The sequence below is a fragment of the Ambystoma mexicanum genome, chromosome 8 (assembly GCF_040938575.1).
Source record: "Ambystoma mexicanum isolate Mex_15411 chromosome 8, UKY_AmexF1_1, whole genome shotgun sequence".
Taxonomy (NCBI): domain Eukaryota; kingdom Metazoa; phylum Chordata; class Amphibia; order Caudata; family Ambystomatidae; genus Ambystoma; species Ambystoma mexicanum.
In genome coordinates this window covers 122,291,176-122,316,496 of record NC_090929.1, presented here as the reverse complement: position 1 = coordinate 122,316,496, position 25,321 = coordinate 122,291,176, and the positions used below count along the sequence as shown (strand labels likewise).

The window sequence follows — 25,321 nt, the reverse complement described above, 5'->3', positions numbered from 1 at the left end:
AGCTGTAATATTTATTTTCTCTTTATGGAGTCAATACAGTCAAAGGATTGGTAACCCAATTAGTATAATAACGGCATTGGGCTGCAGTGGTGTAGTCCGAGCATTAATGGCTTGCAGATTTTGCTTCGTTTAGTTTATTATTTGTAGTGCGCTCCAGACCCGAGGGTATTCAGGCGCAAGGCATAAGGATATTCAAAGCTTGTCCAGTTGTTCTCTAGCTCATCCAGTTGTTCTCTAGCTGAACACCAATACATGACTTAATGGCTCCCCCAACCTTGGCTACAAAGTCCCAGTTTCCTTAGCTGGTCTCTATTAGCTGCATGTATTTCCAATCAGGGAATTCGCTGCATGTTAGGAGCGTTTTCCTTTTCCTCCATGCAGTAGTTGGCAGTTAACCCTTTTGCCAGGTGCATTGGTCTGCTTCCATCCACCTCTTTCGTTACTATTGGCAGCATGAATGCTGTCAGGTTGGAGTAGCGAGATGCCAAATGATTTGTCTGGGCGCATTCGCAATTACAGAGGTTATGGTATTTATAGCTTCTGGACCTTCACTCCATACTAAAGTTTAGACTCCAGCTCATCGTTCAAGCAAACCTTTCTTCCCCTCGGAGGACTAGAGAGAAACCTCACCAGAGTAGACTAAGCTTTTTACTGCTTGCTGAATTGCACTGAACGGGGAAGGAGTGAGTGACCTAGTACAAAGGCTGCAAGGAACAGAGATGGTTTGCAACCTTTCATTTTTAAACATTCATAAATAGAAGACGAAGCATGTGGGCTCCGTTGACGGCCATTTAGAATGGGGGGAAAGACTATTCATAAGTAAAAGACAACGCTTCAATAAAGCATTTGGTTTAACACTAATGCACAGTGGGACTCTGGCGAATACCGCGCTAGAGTGAAATGTCCTCTACAAGGATAACGTTACAATGCAGCTAATGAAACTTTGGGAGCCAAGAACCCCCAAATCAAACGGGCGCCATGAACAGTTATAAAAAGTGACAAAGTGGAAAGCCTCTGTCTGAACCTATTGCGCGGATCCATTTCAAGCTACGTGTTCCTAATGATATGAAGATACTTGGAAAAAAAGGTCACAGTACTTACTAAACTACTTTCTAAAGAATGGCCCGGACGCGACCACATATTGCACTACATCTGCAACACCTCATACTGGGCTTCTCCCCTTTTTGGATGTTCCTCCCAGGTATTCCTCACCTTTCAGAACAATTTTTCTCTCTGCAGAGGGCACTGTGCATCGAGACGGTCGCTTGGATGTCCTTCGAGGGCCTCCATCTCGGCTGATATCGTCTAATATATATTACACGCGCAGCACCCGTTGGCTTCCGTTCTGTTTTTTCGCCACCCATATGCAGACTTACCACCCTTTATAAGTGCCTTCAATTCATCAGCCCTTAAAAGAGCACAAGGTCTAAAGTTTGGAAATTCTACAGTGCGGTAGGTTGGGAGGGCGAGGAGGAATATGTGGGAGGAACATCCAGTCGAAAGTACGTTACCAGGGGCAAGTAAACCTGTGTCCTCCCACCTATTCTTCATATTATTGCAAGACTTCCAAAGCAGTATTAGGTTCTTTTGGAGGAGGTAGTAAGAATTTGAGAGTTAATGTTTGTCAAGAATTGAGCATAGAACTGCCTTCCCAAATCTTCCCTCATTGCTATAGTGTCCAGCCAATGTTCTGTAAACGAGTGGATGGTGGACCAGGTAGCTGCCTCATCGATATCCTTTATTGGAACTCCTGTCTGAAGGGCAGAGGAAGTCGACATGCCCCCAATGGAAGGAGCCCTTAAGCCTTCCGGGGGACCTTTCCCAGCTAGCCTGTAACACTCCGAATTAGCCAGTATGCTCCACCTGGATAGAGTTTGTTTAGTGACTGACAAACCTAGTTTGTGTCCTGTACAACCAATGAAAGGTTGGACGTGTTGTCGCAACTTTGCCATTCTTGAAACATAAAAGCTTAGAGCTCTGATCGGTCTATGAAATCTTTCATAGAAGGCCAGAAGCACAATTTTCTGTGCTAAACTGTAATTGGAAACAATCTTAGGTAGAAAAGAGGGTTTGACCTTAAGGACAACCTTATCCTTGTAAATGGTGGTAAACTGAGGTTTACAGGATAATGCCTGTAACTCACTCAAGTTAGCAAACTTAAAGGGCAGGAATGAGTGGCTCAAAGGGACCGCATGTCAAAACCTTTCAAACCAAATTAAGGTCCCAAGTTAGTATTTGGAATGGTGTAAGAGGAAACACATGCAAGCCCTTTAAGAAATTAAGTTAAGGGTATTTTGAAGTAGGATGCCTCCTCCAAGGTGCGTTTGAATATGGAGATCATTGCTAGACAACCCTGGACTGTTCCAATCTGCAGCCCCAGTAGAATCAATAACATTGTAATTATCACATTGAAAATGGTCCACATCTTTCTCCCTACATCAGCTGCAGAACTTGTTCCAACGGCAGTGGTATATGGATTTTGTTGCTGGCCTTCTGGCCGAAAGCAAAATCTCTATTACCTCATCCAGGAGGTCCCAATCTCAGCCTCTCAGAAACCATGCGTGAAGGTTCAGTGTCTTGACTCTGGATGGAGAACCCGACCCTCCTCTCGCGAGAGAAGGTCCTCTTTGCGGAAGACTTATTGCAAGGCAGATGGACATGTCCAGAAGGTCCGGGTCCCACTTCCTCGTGGCCCAATCCTGGGCAATTCAGATCATGGATTTCAGAATGTTTTCCTTGTAGGCCCCCCCCACAGAAGGTCCTGTGAGACTCTGCTCGGAATCTGAAGGAGGTCCGACATACTGCCTGCAAATTTGGTCATTGAGTCCTGAGGGCCCATTCAAGGGAACTAATCCGCAGGCGGGCCTCTGGCACCAGAAAACTGCAGGATGCCATGAAGCCGAACAACCTCCAAGGCCAGAAGACACTGGGCACTCTGAAACGTGGTTACCATGTGCAAAATGGGTTGAGCCCTTACCCCGGGTGGCGGGGCTTTTCCGCTCCAATGAACAGTAGTCTGAGATGGTGGTATGTAGGACTTCCTGTAATTGGAGGGAGAAGCCCAGTCTGTGGAGGGAGCAGCAGGTGATACAGAGATGTTCCCGGGCCTATTCAGGTGAATGTGCCCCATCAGCCAATCGTCCAAGTAGGGGTAGACGTGAATCACCCCCTCTCCGAGACTTGCTGCCACCACCGCCATCAACTTGGTGCTTGTCCTGGATTGGCACATGAAATTAAGCACCCTGAAGGTCCAATGATACCAACTAATCCTGGCGCTTGTGGGCCTTAAAGATCTGAGAAAGTGTGACCATATTAAAGTTGTCCTTTCTTTTTTTTTTTAAACTTTTATTTTTGTTGGCAGAGGTTCACAGGGTACAAACGACAGGACAACAAGCATATGAATCGAGTGGCTCGCAGAGCTGTCAACGGGCCACAATAGCATCTTTACAATAATGACTGCAATATTTTACAAACAACAGAGGAGGCTGAGTAACATCACAATGCATGGGTGGGTGGCGGGGATGGGGAAGACTCCGAAGTGGCATCAGACAGGTCATTGAGATATGAGGTGAATTCACTCCAAATGTTCTTAGGACGAGAACGAGCAGGCAGTGTAGCCAGATAGTCTTCCTCGCAGTTCCGTGACCATGTGAGCATGCCCAACCATCTCTGAGGGGTCGGGGGAGAGGAACACCGCCAGGCCTGAAGTATACATTTCTTGGCAACCATGCAACTTATGTCTAGAAACTTTTTTTGGCGTTTAGTTTCCTCGGTGCCCCAAACCCCAAATAGGACTGCTAGAGGGTCGGGATCGACAGTGGTTCCAGTTACAGCACTAAGTGTGTTCATGACCCCACTCCAAAAATCGGACAGCTTGTGGCAGGACCAGAACATATGGAGGTGATCAGCCTCTGTGGCCCTGCAGCGCGGGCAGAGGCGCACCTCGGAGCGAGCAAACCCAGAAGTCCTGTGAGGTGTGTAGTATAGCCTGTTGAGGAGTTTATACTGCATGGCCCGGAAGCGAAAGTTGAAGGAAACTCTTTTGGTGTGTAGGCACATGCCTTCCCATAACCCATCCGGTATCTCTAGACCCAACTCACCAGCCCATTTGTTGCGCGCCCCAAGGATCGGGGCAGGGGAGGCATCCTGCAGGATGTGATAAAGTGATGAGACAACCCCCCGTGCCCCGCCCGAATTGGCAATGTACGCTAAAGCAGGATCGTCTGGGGGTTCGTTCGGGAAGGAGGGCCACATAGTACGGAACGAAGCGCGGAGCCTGAAGTATTGAAGGGTCTCTAAGGGAGATCTGGTGTGGCCCGGCCTCCACGTCTGGGGATCTATAAATTTGCCCTCTGGGTAGAAGTCAGACAGTGCCCTATATCCCAACGCCTCCCAGTGGCGGGTCAAGGCCGCATCGTGCGTGGGTTCCAGGCCCGGGAAGGCCCAGACAGGCAGCCACTTGTAATACGGAGAAGTCCCAGGCGATGGGTTTAGTATGTGTGACCAGGCGAATAATGTCGCGGCTAAGGGGTCAATGGGGGAGTCCGGTGCGTAATGTCGGTGCAGAACTAAGGTCATCAGATTAATACCCGAGGATGCCAGCCGTTCCAGCTTGACGTGAGGGCGACCCGGGGCGCCAGGGTACCAGTGGGTGGCATACTGGGCTTGGGCCGCGAACCAGTATGTAGCCAGGTCAGGGGCAGCCATACCCCCCCGTCTGTACGAGAGTGCCATGTCAGTCCACTTTTTGCGCACCGCACCAGAATGCCAGAGGAACTGTGCGCAGAGCGTGTGAAGATTAGTGAAGTATGCCTTCCCAGGCCACAGGGGCACATTGCTAAAGGTGTACAGGAGCTTGGGGAGGAGGATCATTTTGATCAAGGACAGTCGACCCGCAAAGGACAACGGGAGAGTGCGCCAGCGTGAAATTTTTGTCTCAACAGTTCGCGCCACAGCGGAGTAATTATCGGTAAGTAGGGTGGGTTTAGTGAGGGATACATGTACTCCCAGGTATTTAATACCGTTAGGGGCCCAGCGCAGAGGATATTCAGAAGCGGGGTGTGTGGTAATTTTCGTAAGCGGGAAGATCTCCGACTTGGAGTAATTAATCGTGAAGCCAGAATGTGTACCAATGCGAGTGATGTCTCTCAGTATGGGGTTGAGGTGGGTAGCGGGATCCCTGATGTAAAGTAGGACATCATCTGCATATAGAGATATGATTTCAGGCTCCTCTATTAATCTTATACCCTTGCGGGAGTGTCTCGAACGCACATAGTCCGCCATCGGTTCAATCGCTAGTGCGAAGAGAATCGGAGAGAAGGGGCAGCCCTGCCGGGTGCCTCTGAAAAGCGTGAAGCTCTCAGATGTAAGAGAGTTAACGCGAACCCGCGCCACGGGGGATGTGTACAAAAGTCTGATGAATCCTATCATGTTGGGGCCAACACCCATTGTCTCGAGGACCAGCCACATATATTTCCAAGAGACCATGTCAAAGGCCTTCTGGGCGTCTAGCGTAACCGCTACAGCATGGGCGTCCTGGTCTATGCGGGACATGACATTAAACAGTCTCCTGATATTGTGGGAGGTGGACCTGCCCGGAACGAAGCCCGCCTGGTCCTCATGAACGAGGTGCGTCATTATTGGCAAGAAACGGTTGGCAATAATTTTAGCGAAGATCTTTGTGTCCAGGTTCATGAGGGAGAGGGGTCTGTATGACCCACATTCGTCTTCCGGCTTACCCGGTTTGAGCAACACCGTGATTACCGCTTCCCGCATGGAGGGGGGAAGGATGGAGGTTTGTAGCGCCTCGTTCCATACCTCGAACAGACGAGGGGCCAGGACAGCAATGTGTTCCTGATAAAAGTCGGCGGTGAGGCCGTCAGGGCCAGGCGCCTTGCCTTTGGGCAAGTTGGAGATGGACGACACTATCTCGTCTAATGTAATCGGGGAGTCTAACTGGTCCCTAGTCAGTTGGGAAATCTCCGTAGTGGGGATTTGCCCGAGGAGTTCACGCATATGCTGCTCGGTGTGTTCTGCGGGCTGGGAATAGAGGGAGCTATAAAACTCAGTGAATGTCTCCAGTATTTTCGAGTCCGCCCATTGTGCGTCCCCATTACGATCTTTGATGGAGGAGATCTGTGTACGGCCCAATTCCCCTCTAACCAGGGTTGCAAGCGTTTTCCCAGGTCTATCGCCCTCCCCATATCTCCTGGCGGCCTGTGGGCGACTGAAATAACGGACTTCGGAGGTGGCCAGTGTATTATATACTTGAAGTTCGTCAGATATCTGGGCAAGAATGGAGGGGTCAGAGCCGGTAGTGGCGCGTTGCTCAAGTTGTTTCAATTTGGCCTCAGATTGCCCCAGGGCAGTTCTAATGGCCTTCAGCACCCCGGCCTCCCGGGAAATGGACATGCCCCTTATATATACCTTGAAGGCCTCCCACCTAACCGCTGCGGTCGTGTCCTGGAGAGAGTTAAGTTCAAAGAATGACTCGATATCCGCTAGTATTTCGGCCTTAAACACGATGTCCTTTAGGGCCTCAGACTTAAAACGCCAAGTGCTGACCGTAGGAGCAGGAGTGCCCAATTTCAGGGACAGTGTAATAGGGGCGTGGTCCGAGATCGTACGGGCAAGGATGCCCGCGCCCTCCACCCCGCCCATTACCCCACCGGAAACAAGAAACAGATCTATCCTGGACGAGCTGTCGTGCACAGACGAGTAATAGGTGTATTCCCGTTTCTGCGGGTGGAGAGTCCTCCAGGCATCGCAAATGTTGAGGGATGTCATGTGGCCCCGTAGCCTGCGCGCAGCGCGAGAGACTGCCCTAGGAGTCGTGGATGTTCTGTCCAAGACAGTGTCCAATATAAGGTTTAGGTCTCCTCCCCATATAATGTGCACTCCCACATAACCTAGAAGTATGGTGGCTATTGCGTCAAAGAATTCCGGTGAGTCAACATTGGGGCAGTAGGTGTTGATAAGCAGGTATTCCCTATTGACCAACGTGCAGTGTAATATAACGTAGCGACCCTCGGAGTCGATGTAACTTTTATGTAGTCCAAACTTAATTGATTTATGGATAAGCGTGAGGACCCCCCTGGACTGCGTGGAGTAGGAAGTGAAAAATCTGGCGGGACCCCAGGATGGGGCGAGTGCCCTTGGTATCAGACCATTGGAGTGTGTCTCCTGAAGTAGCAGGATCCTAGAGTTATGCCTGTTGGCATACGCCATGATCTTGCGCGCTTTAGTATGGTTGCTCAATCCTCTAACATTCCAGGACATTATGACAGTAGACATTTCAATTGTAGCCATATTCAACCGCAATATTCATCCTCAGTGAACATCCCAACCCAAGTGGCAGTGTGGGCCCCCGTAGTCAAAACAGCATGCGCGCTTGTGCCCCTTCAGCCTGCGCCCAGTGGAACCTCGTGTGCCTTTTGAAAAAACAACCCCCTTCCCACCCCCCACCCGCACCGCTAACCGTGAATCAGCAGTGTACCCATCACCCACCCTAAGCCGCCCAAAAATAGGCCAACCCCAACCTGGCCTAAACCACCCAAGGGCCCAACAGGGGCCAATCCATACCAACAGAACAGAGAAAAACAGTGCAATCGCAGTGGGGTGCGCCGTTGCCACGCACTAGCACGCCTAGAGCCAGCGGCTCTGTTACCAAACAAACAATATCAGCAGGCTCCCAACGCAAGTCCCCGCCCGCAAGCGGAAATGCGGGGACCGCGCGCAAGCCCCTGCGGCTCCGCAGCCCTCAGACCAGTGTCAACAAACGAATAGCATCTACCCCATGTGTCCAATGAGTGGGAAACTGGAGCGGTCTTAATGAAGTGGGGGTCTCGCAATGGTGCCGTTTAGGGAGGAACACATGACAGTTGGGCAGCAAAACATTGCAATGTTGGCCTTATGCAAAGTGGCAACCCAGACCCGAGGAGGAGCAGGGCTCGGGCATCACAACCCGGGCAATAACGGAAGCATGGACCATCACAATGAGGTATCGTAATTACAAAGACAGCAAATGTAGCGAATAAACCCTCTCCCCAACATTCCCTCAATTCTCATCAGCAAGGTCCTGGAGCGGTATCTCCATTTCAATAAACTTCGCCGCCTCTTCAGGGATGGTAAAGAAAAAAAGTTTGCCCCTGTGGGTGATTTTGAGTCTGGCAGGAAATAAAATGGCATATGGGACTTTGCGCTCCCGGAGCATCTTCTTGACGCCAAGGAACTGTCGCCTTTCGTGCTGCACCGCAACTGAGAAGTCTGGGAAAATTCGAATAGTGTTAGACTCCAAGCGCAGCTCACCCTTCTCGCGCGCCAGGCGGAGAATGTGGTCTCTGTCCCGGTAATTGAGGATCCTGGCTATAATGGGCCTGGGGATATCACCAGGCTTGGGTCGCGGGGACAAGGCCCGGTGAGCTCGCTCAACAGTGAAATAAGGGGAGAGGTCCGGGTCGCCAAGCAAGTCCTTAAGCAGGCGCTCGACTGCCTCCTCCATTCGACCCTTCAGGGCGGCCTCAGGGACCCCAATGATGCGTAGGTTGTTCCTACGGGAGCGGGATTCCAAGTCATCACATTTGGCCCTTACATTCTTCATGTCGCGCGACAAGGCAGCCACTGTGTCCTGTAGCGTGTGTATAACGTCCTCGTTGGTCGAAATCCGATTCTCGGCCTCTGTAATTCTGGAGCCAGCCTGATCGACACGTGTTTTGAGCGAAGCCACATTAGCATTGATGTCGTCAAGCTTCTCATGAAAGGAGGCGAAGTTTTTTGCCATCGATTCCATCATGGCCGTAAGATCAGGGGATGGAGCCGCGGGGGTCTGCTCGGCATCAGGTTCCTCCGGCGTAGTCGATGTGTGGCCCCCCTCGGATCGAGGGACCGCCTTAGTAAATTTGTCCATGGCACCCCCTCTAGCGCCGCTCTTGGAGCGATTCGACATGGTCGATGGTAGAGAATGAGAGAGAGATGCCGAGCGAAGGGTAGCCAAATCCAGTGGCACGTGCTGCTACGGGCACGCAGGAAGCGGCCTAGTAGGCCTAGGTCGGTGAAGTCCCCGAGCCGAGAGGGAAGAATACCATATGCGTGGGAGTTGAAAATATTAAGCCAATGCAGGGCTCAGCAGAGGGACCGGCTGCCCCCCCAGCACAGACCCAGCGGCGGACCCCACCAAGGCGGGCCGCGCGCAGTCCACATGAAGTTGGAGCGCTGAGGAGGCGAGGTGCGCAGAGGAGATGCCCCAGAGCCAGAGGGAACGGTGCGGGGAGGTTCGCTGCCAGTGGCGGGCCCGGTTAATGTGGCGAGGATCAAGCCGGACCAGAGAGGTGGGAGTCCATTAGGTGTGGAGCAGGTCACCCGCCCCGGAGGAGGTAAGGTGTAGCGTAGACTCAGGAGCGGGGAGAGGCCCCCATGCAGACCCAACAGGAAGGGCCGCGATCCATACGTCCAGGTCACAGCAGGCCGGGACGACGCAAATCACAGCCACCCCCGGCTCTCACCTCGTAGTATGCCGATCAGGTCCAGGCGGGGCCGCTGCAGCGCGTCGGATCTCCAGCAACCCCCCGGGGGCGGAGGGGGAGGTCCGCAGCCGGGCGGGCGGCGATCACCGGCAGGCCCGCACAGCCCACACACACAGCCGCGGCAATGTTCCTCCTCCTGGAGGGGCGGGCAGGCGGAGATGGCTGGAACCACGGCCCAGCGGCGTGGAGGAGTCGTGGAGGAGTCGCGCCCAATCCGCAGGACGGGAGGCGTACGATGGGACAGGGCCGCTGTGGGCACCCTGAGTCCGCCGCCGGGCGGGCAATGGTCACCCGCGGGCCCGCTCAGCCCACGCCCTCAGCCACGGCCCGGCGGCCGGCGCAGTAATGTTCCTCCTCCCGGAGGGGCGGGCAAGCGGGGACAGCCGGAGCCCCGGCGCAGCGGCGTGGAGGAGCCGCGCCAGAGATGCAGGCACGATCCGGCTGCAATGGGGGCGGCGGCAAGCGCCAACTCGGGCCGTACGCGGGCGGATTACGGGCACCCGTAGACCGATTTCCTTCAGGAGTTGGTGTGGGAAGAGCCCCCACCAGCAGCCGTCGTTTGTGCGAGGCGGGGTACCAGGATCAGGCAGGGAACCGCAGATGTAGCCGGATAGAAGGCGGCTAGGCGTGGAGCTCGAGCATCAAGCGGCCATCTTGCAGGCTGCTCAACAGCGCCCCCCTTAAAGTTGTCCTTTCTGAGGAAATTGTTTGAGTATCTCAAGTCCGTCGTCCTTCTTGGGATTTGGAAATAGGGTGAATACCAACCTCTGTTCCACTCCATCACAGGTACTGGTTCTATAGCAGTGTCAAAATTAACAGGAATGGATCTGGAACATTTAGCAAATGGCTTCCTGGTGGATGATCCCGAGGCCTCTGTATAAAGGGGAGGCAGTAACCCTTGGCTACTGTTTCTAGCGCCTGTGCATCCAAAGTAATACCTCACCATTCTTTCAGATGCTCTGACAGACTGCCTCCCACGGGATATCAAGTCAAGACCAGAGGTTTTGAGGCAGCTGAAGCAGCGGCTGATGGTAAAGACGTTGCTGCTTGGGTGGGCTTTGTACCTCTCCCTCGTCCACCACAAAGGAATCTTCTTTGTCCTCTTTGACCAGCCTGTCCTCTCACTCTTCCAACTGAGGAGTAGTAGCAAAAAGGCCTACGCCGCCAATATGATCCGCTGCGGTGAAAAGGCTGCGGCTGCCTGATGGCGGCACTGAGCCTTATTACCAAATAAATGGGAGCCGTCAAAGGGCATCGTAAGGAGTCTGGATTGTACATCAAGTGCAAATCCTGACTTCCTCAACGATGCAAATCTGCGTATGAAATGTGCTTGCTGCCATTGCCCTGCTGATGCCGTCAGCAGTGTCCAGACTTGATTGCAGAGAGTCGCACATTGTCTCCTTACCTGACTTCATGGTCAGGTTCATGAAGTCATCTCTTTCCTCACCTTCAGGGATGTAATCTATGCAGTCCCACAGAGTGAATGTGAAGTTTGCACTGGCACATGTAGGTAGAATTAGCAGACTTTAAAGCCAGGCTGCTAGCTGGAAAAAAACTGTATATGCCCATGAGTCAACACGCTTATCCCTATTAGAAGGTATGGGTTGGGCACGCAGCTTGCTTAGAGGCAGATGTAGCTGCTTGCACAACTAGACTTTCTGGAGTTGGAAGTATTGACAGGTAGCCAGAGTCGCTACTGGATGGCCCAGTTTTTTTTGTCCGATTTTTATTTACTGCAGTGGTGGACTCCGGAGCCTCCCTTTTCTGGAGAGCCACATGAAATGGTAGCATGGGGTCATATTGAGGACCTTAGTCCAATAGGTCTGTGAGGTCGTCTTGCTCAAATGAAGGAGCTGGTCTACTCCATCCAAGGAATTTTACCACTCTGAACATTAGGCTTCTGTATGATGCATCCGCATGATCAGCCAGGTCGAGTTTCCCAAAATCTAGCTCTCGGTAGGGTCTACCCCAATAGCTGTCTGTAGGGAGTCATGTAGCTCCCTAACCCTGGTCTCTTTCTGAAATGAAATATTCAGGGGCATTTGTTTTCTTATGAATACTAGGGGTATCTAATTGCAGACCACATGTTTACTTGCCCCTGGTAACGTACTTTCGACTGGATGTTCCTCCCACATCTGATGTTTCATAGCCCTCATATTGATGTGAAGGACCTGAAAAGAAATTTTGGTAGAGGATTAAAAACCTTTTCTTGACTTTTGTGGCAAAGGCGTCAATGAATGTACAATCAGTGTCGATGTTTTTTGTATCGGCGTTGATGGTGTCAACATCAGTGGCATGGATGGAATTGACAATTTAGCCTTGCACATGTGCTTCGAGGGACTCGGCCCTCGACGCAACAGTCTCTTTGACGATTTCTCACATTGTCGACTACTCCAAGTCTCTCGAAAAATCTTAGGCTTATGACCCGGGCTCACAAGGTTTTCCTTGGTCTTATACTTGTCATATACCATACAATGGCCACTTTTCTTCTCTTTCGAGGAGGAGGCCGGTTCCTTGAAGATTTTTTCCCTAAAGAGTTCCCATGCATCTTTGGAGAAGGATTTAGTCGGGCAGACTACGCTCCTCCCATCTGAGGAAGAAGGTGATCTATGCCTTCTCTTTGATTTCTTTTTTTATGACAATGAGGAGTGTCTGCTCCTCGAGTGGTATTGTTTTTTTGATGAGGAGAAGAATGTCTCAACTCGTGGGATGACCCAAATTTCGAAGGAGTGGACAGGGATTTGGGGACAATCCTACCCACCGATTGTTTAGCTTTATGCTCTTTCAAGGACTTACCCGTCATCGACAGACGGGATCGGCAGTCGGCTGTTACATGCTCGAACGCCCAGTCACCAGATGCATATTTTATGCAGGTCAGTGATGAACATTTTGGTGCCACATTTTAGGTACATTTTGAAGCCCGTCTTCAGAGTATTCGGAGCTGAAGATGAAGCCATTTTCAAAACCTTTTCGTAGAAAACTGAAGCGTGACGTAATTCTCAAAGCAATCGCATTTGCGGAAAAACTGAAGCCAATGGGAGCTGCGTGTGGTATATGTACTTGGTGATGACCTCCGCCGAGATGGAGGTCCTCGAAGGACATCGAGTCAACCGTCCCGAAGCACAGCACCCACTGCTGAGTTTTTCTGAAGCAGCTGAAGCTGGAAACAAAGATAAGATGAGGGATACGTGAGAGGACAATCTATTCGAGGAGGGGCAAGAGAGCAAACTAGGTTAGCGTGTAAGCTAGGAGATTAAAGGAGGTCGTACTTAAACGAGGTCCAGTGTCATTGTGAGAAAGTGTAAGGGCTGGTGATCCACAGGCTCTCTGCCACACACTAGGTCACCGCACACTGGGTGACAATACCCAAAACACCTGTGATGCAGAAATCTACTGTATTTATAGCTTGCAAACTGAAAAAACAATACATTCGGACCTATCCACTTCCCAAAGACAGTAACATATTTACAGCCATAAGCCGTAAGGCAGGTATACTAAGCAGAATAGTCAGTCACGGTAACCGGCTGGGTACAAAACAGGGCATTTGCATGTGGCGCACAAGTGGCTCTGGTGCAACAAAGCAAACCCACACCCAGTCTTTGGCCAGCTCATTTTCATATAATGAGATTACTTGGCAAGACTTCCTGACACTTATTCACATGCCCCATAATGCCACCGTCTCCAGAACGCCACCTCTTACTGGTAACCTTGTCTGGCACCAAGTACTGTAGTCACTTGGCATCCTCGTGTCACCCTTCCTTTTTTATCACCCACATAAAGGGTCAGAAATCGGCAGCAGTGGTGAAGAGGCAAGGTCTAGATATTTAGGTCAGGCTCCTGGCCGCACCGCTGCAGGGAGCCTTTGTTAGGGTAGGCAGGTGGAGAAGACGCTGAAGATATCCTGTGTACTCCTGTCTGCCAGGCTCATTCCTGTGGGCAGGAGGCGAGGTATGGAAAGCAGTATATAACCTACACCTATTACATCCACAAGCAACACAGTAGAAACGTTTTTTTGCTCCTTAGTCCCTCCATATAACTACGTTTGAGGCACCTTTTTAGGACTCCCAGCTGGTTTTCCCTCCTGCTTCCCCAGATGCCTGTGGTGCTTTAGAGACTTTCTAGCTCTGCCGCCTTCCCCCACACAATAAACCATCCTGAAGGACTACAAGTGCGTAGGACGCAAAAGAAAAGCACAGGGCATGCAACACATGGCCAAAGGAATGCAAGTTGTGGGCGATGGAAGTGCAGGAAAAGGATTAAAGCTCTGCTGTTCCAAGTCTTTCAGTCACACAATAGAAACATTGCAGACCCATCACACAACCTATACCCCCAGCAGATAACTGCACTAGGATTCCCTCTTCAAAGGTCAATCAGGAACTCCCTCCTTTGCAGCACCACCAACCTCACACTTGCCAGTATGTTCTACCAAACCTACAAACTCGTCTCACACCAAGAAATGACCCCACCGCCCCCCATCTTTCACTCAGCAATCCCTTGTGTGCTCCATTCAAGTGCACTGCACCCCCCGCCCTCCCCACCAAGCCTTCACTAGACACCTTTCCGGACACTCGTTTTCAAAACAATCTGAACACCGTTCACCACTACAAGTGCACATTAGCCCCCCCCCTTCCATTCTACCCCAAGATCAGCAAAATGTTTATCTAGTCCTCAATTTTTCCCAAGCCCCATAAAATGCTTGCCAAGGAAAGGAAACCATCCGGGCCTTCCAATCTTTTTTTAGTGCTTCCCTCGTACTGCATCCTGTGGGTCACCACATACTTTTCAACACTAGGTTTGTTTTTCCATCGCTAAGCTGACCCTGTTCAGTATCATGAGGCTCAGAATTACTCCAAAATGAAATCGTCACTCACCATTTCCAATGGCCTCTTAAGAAGCCCGTCTAACCGCTACACCAAAAAACAACAGGCATTTAAAGACCGCATGCTCACTTTGGTGGGGCATCCTGGCACTCATGACTGATTGGTAATGGCTAACAATCACACAAGACTAATTTCAACCTCTGAAGGGTGAGGGGCTGCGTAGACCTGTCGGGATACGAGCCTATCAACAGGTGGCCAATCACAAAACCATGCAGTGGATTCATTAGCCACAGAGCCACAGATCCGGCTAAAGGCTTGCCAGAAATTGCAGAGAACTCACAAAACTGGCAGGTTCTAGTGACAAATATTGGGCCGCAACCTCAACAAAAAATCAAACCTGTTTAGACATGCTAAGGGCCTCTTGTTTCCACCTACACTGCCTCGTTCATGTGTTCAGACAATAGGATTCAAGGACGCATGGCACACAGGAAATTGACTATTGTCTGAATAGCAGAGGCCCTATAAGATACAACTTTCCAAATATGGGAATCACTGCGCACTGAAAGATCGAGTTAGAACAAAAATACCAAGGTTTTTAAAACGAACATTTGAATTGCCTAAACACCCAGTCAACAGTGAATTGCTTTTTTACGCCCTGAAAAACCTCTAATCCCATGAACCGGAAGCTAATGGAGTACATCAAAATCCAGTCTGTCCTCGTGTCACCACCACTCTATAAAAGTTTCATTCAGCTTTGTCAAAATAATTGAATTCATCTTAGATTACCTGCACTGTACTTTTAAGTACTACTGCTTCTTCTTACCCAAGCGCTAAATAGCCCTACCTTGCTTAATCCACAAGTCTGCGAAAGCTGTACCAAGGCATGTTCCCTCATCTACAGGACGCAAAACCATGGTCTGCTCCAAGCAATCCACCTACAGGAAAGCAGCAAAATTTTTGCAGCTTATGCAGAAGGTGAAACAAAGCCTTCAGCTATTCGTACAACCGCTAGATGTCTCACCCATATTGACGTTAACAATATCCTCTCCATTTCACTCCCCACTTGACCAAAACCCGACACTAGAAATCAGCAAGCTAAGCCACTGCTGAAGACCCAACTTCTTTTTCTCGATACAAGTTTCAATGCATTCAAAAATGCCTAAACTTCAAAACCTGAACTCTGCCAGACTTGCTGCAGAAACCGTTCAACATCAAGTACACTAGCGAGACAGAGGTGAATGGCAACATTCATGCGATTGGTCTTGAAAAAGCAACATACGATTGCATACCTCTACGTGGTGCTCTACGTTCCCAAGTCTACCAATTCTGCCCTACGACAGAGTAGCCACGTGCCTAGTTCAATGCTCTTCATTTGCACTGCTAGCACAGTGCCCTCCCTGTTGTCATAAGACTCAATCACAATTCTCTGTCAGTAACTGTTGAAAAGTGACAAAGCACTGGCCGGTGCTGCCCCGTGCAGAAAGGTAAGTTTATTTTAAACATTTAAAGAAAGAGAAAAAACTTCCACACAAGAAACTACACGGCTGCTAAGGGGCGCGGGGGCTGGCAAGCAGCACCCAGGCTGTAAATCTGCCCTTGCCATATTTACCCATCCTACTCCACAGCACATACTTTGCACAGCATTTAACTGCCCTATTAGCAGCGCCATGCATGTTGCACAACAAGAATGCCCTTCTTTGGTTTGCCCTCTACAGGCTTGTGCGGTAGGAACCTAAAACGAGTTATTACACAGCAAGTGAGGCAAAGAAGCCCAATTTAACACACTTGAACCAATTTAACACGCCAACCCTCACGGGAACTGGATTATATGAAGTTAACAGATGCAAACATTTACCGTAAACATAATTCAGATGGAGCCAACCATTGTGCCCATGGGGAATTGATCACCCCCACTGCAAAACATACAACATCTGCTGTGAAATTAGTTGAAATGAAGGAAAACGACACGAATACAATGAACGATGTAGCTAGAAATTTAGATGAACAATATGAACGCAACAGGTGTTCCATTGCCTTTTCGTTGCAATTCTTACCCATGGTGACATATGGTAATTTGTCAGTGGATCCATGTGGATAAATGCTGTAAAGGTGCGGCCCTGCACAGTCAACACCTCCTAAAACCAGAGCTGCGCCAATGTAACCTTGATACCTGAAACACAAAAATAGGACTTTAATGTGCAAGTCAAAGTCAGAGACCGGTTAGTCATCACTAAAGAGGTCCTAAGCACGCCCTGCGTTGATCTTTTCAGTAGTTGTAGGCTACTAATGCTGCAACTACCAAGTAGAATGTACGGAAAAAATTTAATGAAAGTGTGCACTCTTCATTTTGATCAGACAAAATAAAACTGGCTGCTTTACTCTTGAATAATATTGCATAATGGTAAAAATGAAAGCGCTTATAAATGTTTTGACCTGCTTTAGACAAACTACAAAAACAAGTGTACACTAATTCTAGTAGTGATAAGGATTCTTCACTCCCAAATATGACCATCCATGCTAAAAGTGACAAAAGGCAGACAAAGGAAAGGTAAAACATTTAGAATAAACTATTCAATCAAACTGCAGCAGGTTAATTCTGGCGTTCTAAATTACAAATATGTATTTGGCAATGCAAAATAAATGAAACTAGGAGTAAAAGCAGGCAGTGAACTAAAAATTACCACCCGCACCTAAAGTGCTACTATTAGAAATGTACTTCCTGCAGCTTGTGTCCAGGTAATGAGGACCAGCGCCCATCCGGCCGAGGTGAAACTATGCGAGACAACTAATTATCCAAGACAACAATAAGCATGTACCACTAGAATTGGTGATTATAATTTAATGTATGAGAGCAAGGGGTTCGCCCGAAACGCTACCAGTGCTCTAGAGTCTCCACCACAAAATTGTTATGGATAATATGGAAATAGAGAGGCCTGCTGCGTTGATACTTCCACTGGGATCCCACAAAGCCCAGATCAGTTGCAAACAAATGAGATTGGTGTTGGTAGTTAAGAACACATACTGCCAAGGAAAATATGTTTGGTCAAAACACGTCGGCTGTTCATGACAGGATTAAAAATTACTTTCATGTTAAATAACACACCTGTATGTGTGATCATCACTTGATATGTAAAATAGGATTTTGAGCACAACATATCTTCCTTGGCAGTGCGCGTTGTTAATTACTTCCAACACCAATCTCTGATCTGGGCTTTGTTTGGGGGATCCCAGTGGAAGTATCAATGCAGCAGGCCTCTCTATTTACATATTATCGATAACTATTTTTTGGTGGAGACTAGCACACTGGTAGCCTTTCCGGCGAACCCCTTACTTTCATACCCCTTCATATATTCGCCTTTTCCCAGTGCCGGCTGACATCCACTACTATCATGGCAAATTACCTGATCAATCACGAAGATCGGGTTACCTGATCAATCACGAAGATAGGGCTGCCGTTTCTTTGCACCCAGAGGAAGCACATCTAATGCTTTCAAGAGCAATCTCAACTCAATAGAGACACTGAAACGGAAATGTATTAAACTAGAACGCCTTTCGAAGAAAAATTAAATATTGGGAGCAAGCCTCTCCAACCAATTATCTGGAAAATTATAAAATACCTAGGAGCTTGCGCATCCTTTTCTTTCCCAATTTTGATAATGATAAAGATGCTGATCTCGCAGAAAAATGGGAAACCAACCTCACTCACACAGTTCAAAAAAAATGTTAGAATTAAGAGGACACAAGGGTCATTTCTCAAATTGATGTACTGAAAAATGAAATCAAGACAATGAATAATGCAGAATCTACCAAACAAAAAAAATGGTGAAAAAATGCATGAAATACTCAGAAAAATATCAAGATGATGTAAAACTCAGGAAATTCTGAAAGTATTTTAGAGATGACAGATTACAGGCAGGATAGGGTATACCCCTTTCAAACGAAATACGATGGGACAATTTCCAAATCACGTAGCAACTCCTACAATACCAGTCCAGTCAGCTCGGACCCCGATTTTGAAGGAGATACAACCACTCCGTCTGGTTCCAACGCTGAAAGAACCGATTCACTGTCATCAAGTGGAGAGGGCTTCTTAGTGCAGATCCGGCGTTACAAGAAAGGCAGCCAATGCAATCTCAATACAAAACAAGTCAGATTTCACAATCTGTCTCAAATATTGTAACACCAGGGGCAGGGGGGACGAGGGGAAGGGGAGCTTGAACGAAGACTCCGGCCATACCAGGATTAGGACACAAGCCAATGCCAAGAAACTTGCCAAATGAATGTGCCCAATTTGGTGGTCAATTTATCATCTCACACTTTGACAATGTTGAAATCAGGGTACTTAATAAAGGCCTCTCTTTTTCACCAACTTCGAAAACTGATTTTGTTAACTTTCAGGTTGACTTCAAATTTGTAAGAAATCTGAAATTAAAAAAGAAAAATGCATGTTTCTAATCCAATACTTGATCCAATAAGTGCGTATACCTTGACAGACATTGCTAACTTGAAAACACTTCTCTTTGCAACCAGATTATGTTCCAGACAGAGGCATTTTGTGCAGGGAAATGGGCGTCAAGCCTAGACACTTCGAAATGACCAAATTGAAACCACTGTCCAAATTCACCCCACAGTTGGGAACAGAAAATGTTTTAGATACCTTTCACAGAGCTCTAACCAAAGCTATTCAGTTTCCTTGACAAGTCACGATATCACAAGAGAAGAACCAAAAGTAATTTAGACTACCATGATCTCCAAGCTTTAGACAATGTAGCAAATGATACCTCCATTACCATTAAAGAAGCTGATAAAGGAGGAAACCTTGTTATCCTAAATACAGAGGATTACATTACAATGGGAACCAACCATTTCACCACTCCAGGCTGCTATCAGAAACTTAGCAGTAATCCAACCAGAAGAGTCAGACAGGACTCGTATGCTCTTATTCAATAATGGTTCGCTTTGGGATACCCAATCAATGTTTCTATTTGTCAAAGAACCAACCATGCCCACTCTATTTATTTACCAAAAATTCACAAACATTTTGACACTCCCAGAAGTCAGGCCCATAATGAGTGGCCTTGGTTGGGTTCCCAAAGCCATTTCTCAGTATCTCGACCAAGTCCTCAAACCATTTGTACTGAAAATGACAACATACCTGAGAGATAGCACCCATGTGTTACATTTTTTGAAAACTATCCAAAGGCAACCGGATTACCTTTTAGCAACCTTAGACGTCACTGCCCTGTACACCAACATGGATCATGAATTAGCGATTAAGGCAGTTGACTACACCTGTCGCAATTCATCTGCTTCATACTTTAATCACATTGAAATGCTGAAGTGATTCTTAAGAACTGCTTTGACCAATAATGCTTGCCTTTTCAATGGCACCTACTATATGCAAACTAAAGGGGTTGCCATGGGGGCCAAATGTGCACTTTCACTGGCAAACCTCTTTATGGTGCACTTTGAAGAAACACATACTTAATAATTCTAACTACACATATCACTTGGAAACATTATATTGATGACGCTCTGGTTATCTGGCGGGTTTCACAAACCTCTCTTAACAATCTAACTAATGAAAACACTTTTGGCATTACACTGGACACATGAAACACACGAGTACAACCAAAATTACTTTTCTGGATCTGGACATCTTTATCGAAAATAGCAAAGTAGAAATGTATAGGAAACCTACGGAAGTGAACTCTGTCTTGCATGCCACCAACAAGCCACAATTAACAACCTACCAGTGGGACAGTTTTATAGGGCGAGGAAAAATTGCAGCAAAAACACTGACTTTGCAGATGAAAGCATGGCATGGACAATGTTTCAGGGAAAGGGGGTCTCATCCTAATACAATCAGAAAAGCTGCTGACGAGTATAAGAAAACTCTGCAATCAGATTTGCTTGAATCCAGAGTGAAAAACCCAAACAAGGAAAGAAATGTAGCTATCATTACCCAATTTTCCATAGATATCTCAATTTTTTTAAACTAGTTTACAAACATTGTCATCATCTGCATTTAGATACAGATCTTATCCCCCCATCTCTCTGACAAACCCAAAATCATTTTTACCAGAGCAAACACTTAAGAATAAATGAAGCCCTTCCTTTTTAAATCCTAGTGTTATCCAACCACACTCAACAGTTTCTTGCTTGAAATCGCCAGTGGGCTTTTACAAATGTGGCAATTGCAACACCTGTACATTTGCTTCCAATTGCCAAGAATTCAAAGTTGGTACAAGCACATCTGTCAAAATTAAAGACTTCATGAACTGCAAAACTAAGTTTGTGGTTTATGCCCTTATCTGCATCTGTGGGAGATGGTACATAGGCAGCACCATCAGACAGCTACGGGTGCAGATAAGGGAACATTTGGCAAGTCCTAGTAAGGATGATCCCAGACTACCTCTTGCTATGCACTGGCAACTGGTACATCAAATGTACAATAAGACTGATTTACGATTTATGGGTCTTATGCAAGCAAAAAAAGGGTGAGCGAGGTGACCTCTTGCTGAAACTGCAACAAATGGAATCTAAACTAATTTGTTACTTGCAATCTACTGCCAATGGTCACAGACCATGACCTACATGTTTTCTTGTGATGCAATGTCTGTCCTGGTCTGTCGCCATAACACATGCAGAATCAGTTTTATAGGAGCATGTTTACTTCCAGCATGGCACTATGAGTTACAGTTCAAATACCCATTTTTTCTGGCATTAGAGTAATGGCAACCCTTAATCTTACTTTAATCACTTAAAATGAGCTAGGATGTCTCCGTAATATGAATCGACACAGGAATAATGTGTGCTCCGAGTACACATATGCTCCAATATATTTACAGTTATTACAATGGGTATCATGCACCCCGCCTCTTAATTTGGAGAGGACCATCCCCACCATTATTCACTTTCCTTCCATTATCACCTCCCCCCTTTCTTTTTATCCTTTCATCCTCCTTTTCACAGCTCCCACTAGTGACTCTTAACACTCATGTTTCTTGTAGACTCCATCACCGAGTTATACTTTTACTCATCCTCCCATTTTATAGCATATTCTCCTCCTATTGTCATGTCGTCCGATGTTTTTTTACGAATAATTATCACTAGCATAACTATATGGGACGTCTGTGCCCTTAATCATTTTGGTTCCGTTCTGAGCACCCCCGTTTTCTGTTTCCCTGGACGCGACGTCTTTTGTTTACAAACTACGTCACACGCACCTTGCGCATGACGTCATCACGGTTGCACATTTGCGGCATGATGGACCTTTTCCATACAACAGTACTCTCTTGAGATGCTTCACGTTGCAGGGATCTAATTCGCTCATCTTTGTGCCTAATAGCATCCATATGCCATTAGAGGTGAGCAGTTTCGCTTTTTTGGCGCCAACACCATGTTCCATTTACAAGACCACTTTTGACTGTTTATATCCTACTGCTCTGTCTTTGGAGTTGGGCAATATCCGAGCAGCATTTTTACACTGTGCCCTCTGTTTTTTGCAAACAGGCACAATTTAGTATTTGCTCCTGCGATTGGACACCTATATTGAGCAAGCCATTAATCTCATCTTGATTATTTTACAAGACGTGCTCTACTCTCCGTAACACTGCACGGTGCGTGGCCACAAACGGGCACATGTTTGTGCGTTTTATCTAGCAGATGTCTACCTATTTGCCTGCAGGAGACTGCTCCACAGTGCATTTTCTCTTACATTTTGTATTTGTATACACAGAACCCAATCAGCCAGATTGAAACTAATGTCTGGTGCCCATGTGACGTATTCTACATTTGCCAGTCTGAAAAGGCCCTTCGGACTCCTTTTCCTAGCTAAGTCACCATATGGTATGACAGTTATTTTTCGAATAGCAATTAATGTGCCCTCTTTGCACATAATTATTCTGTTTAAACCCACTTCTGGTCACAAGATCAACTCCTAGAAATGCATGCTTTAACACATGTTTTACCATTAATTTATATCACGGCTTCATCACTGCGTTTGGACCTTTGACACCAGATCTGGCCTTTCCTTTGAGTAATCGGATCAGGTGGTCCATGAGGCAAATGAGGTGCCATCCTACTATTACATAAGACTCTGTTATAGTTGGCGTTTTTGAATATTATAAAACCAACTCAGTTGGTTTTTCAATTCCTCCCCCCACCCCTGTGTGCGCCCTCCCCAACCCCCGTCCCCAATCCCTGATCTCTAGTATGTGATAAATATATATTTTCATTTAACTTTACCTTATATGGTTTGACAATCATGTTTCTCTTTGTATTGATATTACTTATGTTGATTCCCAAATGTATTATGCATATCATTTCCATTTTTTGTATTCTTCTTTACTTTCTGTACCTATGAATGATTTTGTTGCCCATCATGACTTTGTACATGTATCATTCAGCCTGGAGGACGACCTGTGGGGTCGAAACACGTGTCGACTGTTCATGATGTGTGATCATCACTTGATATGTAAAATAGGATTTTGAGCACAAAATATCTTCCTTGGCAGTGCACGTTCTTAATGACGTCCAACACCACTCTTATTTGTTTATAACGTAATGTATCATTCAAACTACATAGCTATTGAAAATCATCAATGCAGGTTGAGCCTTCAAATATAGTGATATATAACCAGAACAGCAGAGACGTGTTTCGACCCGATTGAAGATCTTTTTCAAGGCCGGATGGAGCATGCTGGGATTGGCGAATAGAGGGTATACCTTTCGGTGTTCAGAAACAATGGTCATGGATTAAAGCCCAAACAAGTCCATGCAAAGCTGCGTAAGGCACATGCAAATAAAGCCTTATGGCATTCTGACCTTTTGTTGTTAGCAAACAATGGGTTTATAAACCCCTACAAATAGGTGCATGGCTGTGCGAGGTCATTGCAGTACACGCCGAAAGGCCAATACTGCATGCGCATCACACAGCCATGCACCGATTCATATTGCTAATAAAGAGAAATCGGAACTCCACAAGGCTTTATTTGCAAGCTTTTCTTGTTATATATGCTGTATGTTTGAAGGCTCAACATGTATTCATGATTTACAAGAGCTATCCAGTTTGGATGATACAATACATTATAATAACCAATTATAGTGTTCCATGCACATTCCTGTCCTGGGCAATTAGTTATGTCAAATAAAACCTGCTTCAACATTAATAAGAGATTAAAAAAAACAAATGTGCCCAAGCATAAACTCACAAAATACTCAAAGAAATACAGCTCAAGACTTCAATACAGTCATTTTTCAATACTATAAATCACACTAGAAGGTAGGTTCACCACACCTGAAAAGCATCTGTTTCAGCATACGGTTAGCCGTGGCAACTCGTGGCAGCCGTCCAGTAGAAAGTGAATGAAGCTCCAGATTGGAAGAGATCAGCTGAGTGGTCATTTCTGTATCTGCCGCTGTGCCCGCACCACAGCAACTAAAAACACAATTCCAGAATACATTTTAGGAAGGAATAGACCACAAGACTACATATTTCCCCCTTTTAAAGCAAGCCAGAAGGATTCTTGAACAGAATTACAAATTATTTTTTGCCTTCTGGACTGCAATCTAGAAGCATCCTTTAATGAAACCGCAGACCAGTCTTGGGGGCTGGTTGATGCTCAATGAGTAGTTGTGCATTGATTTTAATCAGTTTTTGGCCAGTTTCATGTGCTCTCGTGGAGCATTGTGTTTTTTCATTTTTTTTAGCTAGTCTGGTGGATTTATTTAGTGATTTCTGTGGCATCCCAACCAGTTTTCTGAGCCTGCCTGCATCTAGAGGGTGCAGTCCCTGGGGTGTAGTCCTTTGTTTGCTTCTGGCTTTCTTCCTGGCTTCTTGTGACCTCTCCCCTGCCCCCTCCCTAAACCCACACGGTGCCCGTGATTGGTTGTTGCTCTTAACCGCAACCCCTGGGGCAGCGCACTACATGTGCAGCCCCGTCGGCCAAGGGCCCCAAGGCAAATGGCAGCTCCCAAAGAAGCAGCTCCAGACTGTTTTTGCCCTTGTTCACCTGAGAAGCCAGTAGCCAGCCGTCAACCAGCAGCAATTGACAAGACAAGTATGGTCTGGGTGGGGAGTACAGCAATCACTGTACTCCTAAGAGCCCTGCCTCTTAACTACACAACATAGCATACCAAAATCAGCCAACTAGTAAAGAATAACGCTGGGACTGCCGTTTACCAATCATTCAATGGTGTTATTCACTGCTGTGTCCCATTTTATTGCTCATTTATAATGCGCTTAATACGAATGAGTTGCTTTCTAAGCGCGAGATCGGGATTTAAACATGTATTGCGCCGCGTTGTTTTGCTTCCAAAAGAAACTCATTGCCCCTCAGCTATCCTTCCTCCCCTACTTAGGCGGTCTCCCTCTATCCAGATACCTCAAATCTAGCTGTGGTTGCACTTACTACTCCACCCCCATCTTAGGTGGTGTTGCATTTGCTACTGTGCCCCATTTGTAGGAATCCCAAATCAAGGTGTTGTTGCATTTACTAATATGTCCCCATTTGGGTGGTAGGAGTTTGTCCTGTGACAATCAGCACGAACCTGAAACAAAACATCACTGCAGAATATGCCAAGAAGCATCCAACAACCCAATCCCTCCAAGACCAACCACACAGCATCTCGAAAAGGACTGCCCATCCAAAATAAATGCTCATACCCTCACTGGCCAGCAGCCACCCACCAATACCCAGAGAGAGTCAGTCATACCATTAAACTCACTATCTTCTTTACATCAACTGATAGAACGCAGCTACACCCCTCAGACAATTCGGCCTAGCAGCACACATTCCTACATCGCTCATAAAACACCTAAACAGCCTGGTAGAACACAGCTAACCCCGAGAAAAAAAAACGGCACACATTCTCCCACACATGCCTCACGGCTGCGAGAACGCAGACTCAGAAACCACTGTCCTTGCTGCACACATTACACTGATCTCTCACATCCACTGCACCACACCTAGCATT

General features: G+C 47.2%; 1 protein-coding gene across 1 annotated transcript in view; it reads right to left on the bottom strand.

The window, feature by feature from the left end:
* Window positions 1-25,321, bottom strand: part of PSMB7 (proteasome 20S subunit beta 7) — a 322,016-nt gene that overhangs the window by 227,454 nt on the left and 69,241 nt on the right. The window contains exons 4-5 of the mRNA XM_069609451.1: window positions 23,643-23,783; window positions 16,396-16,511 (exon numbers count right to left, since the gene is read on the bottom strand). Coding sequence (XP_069465552.1) covers window positions 16,396-16,511; window positions 23,643-23,783 — 257 coding nt within the window. The remainder of the gene's footprint in view (window positions 1-16,395; window positions 16,512-23,642; window positions 23,784-25,321) is intronic.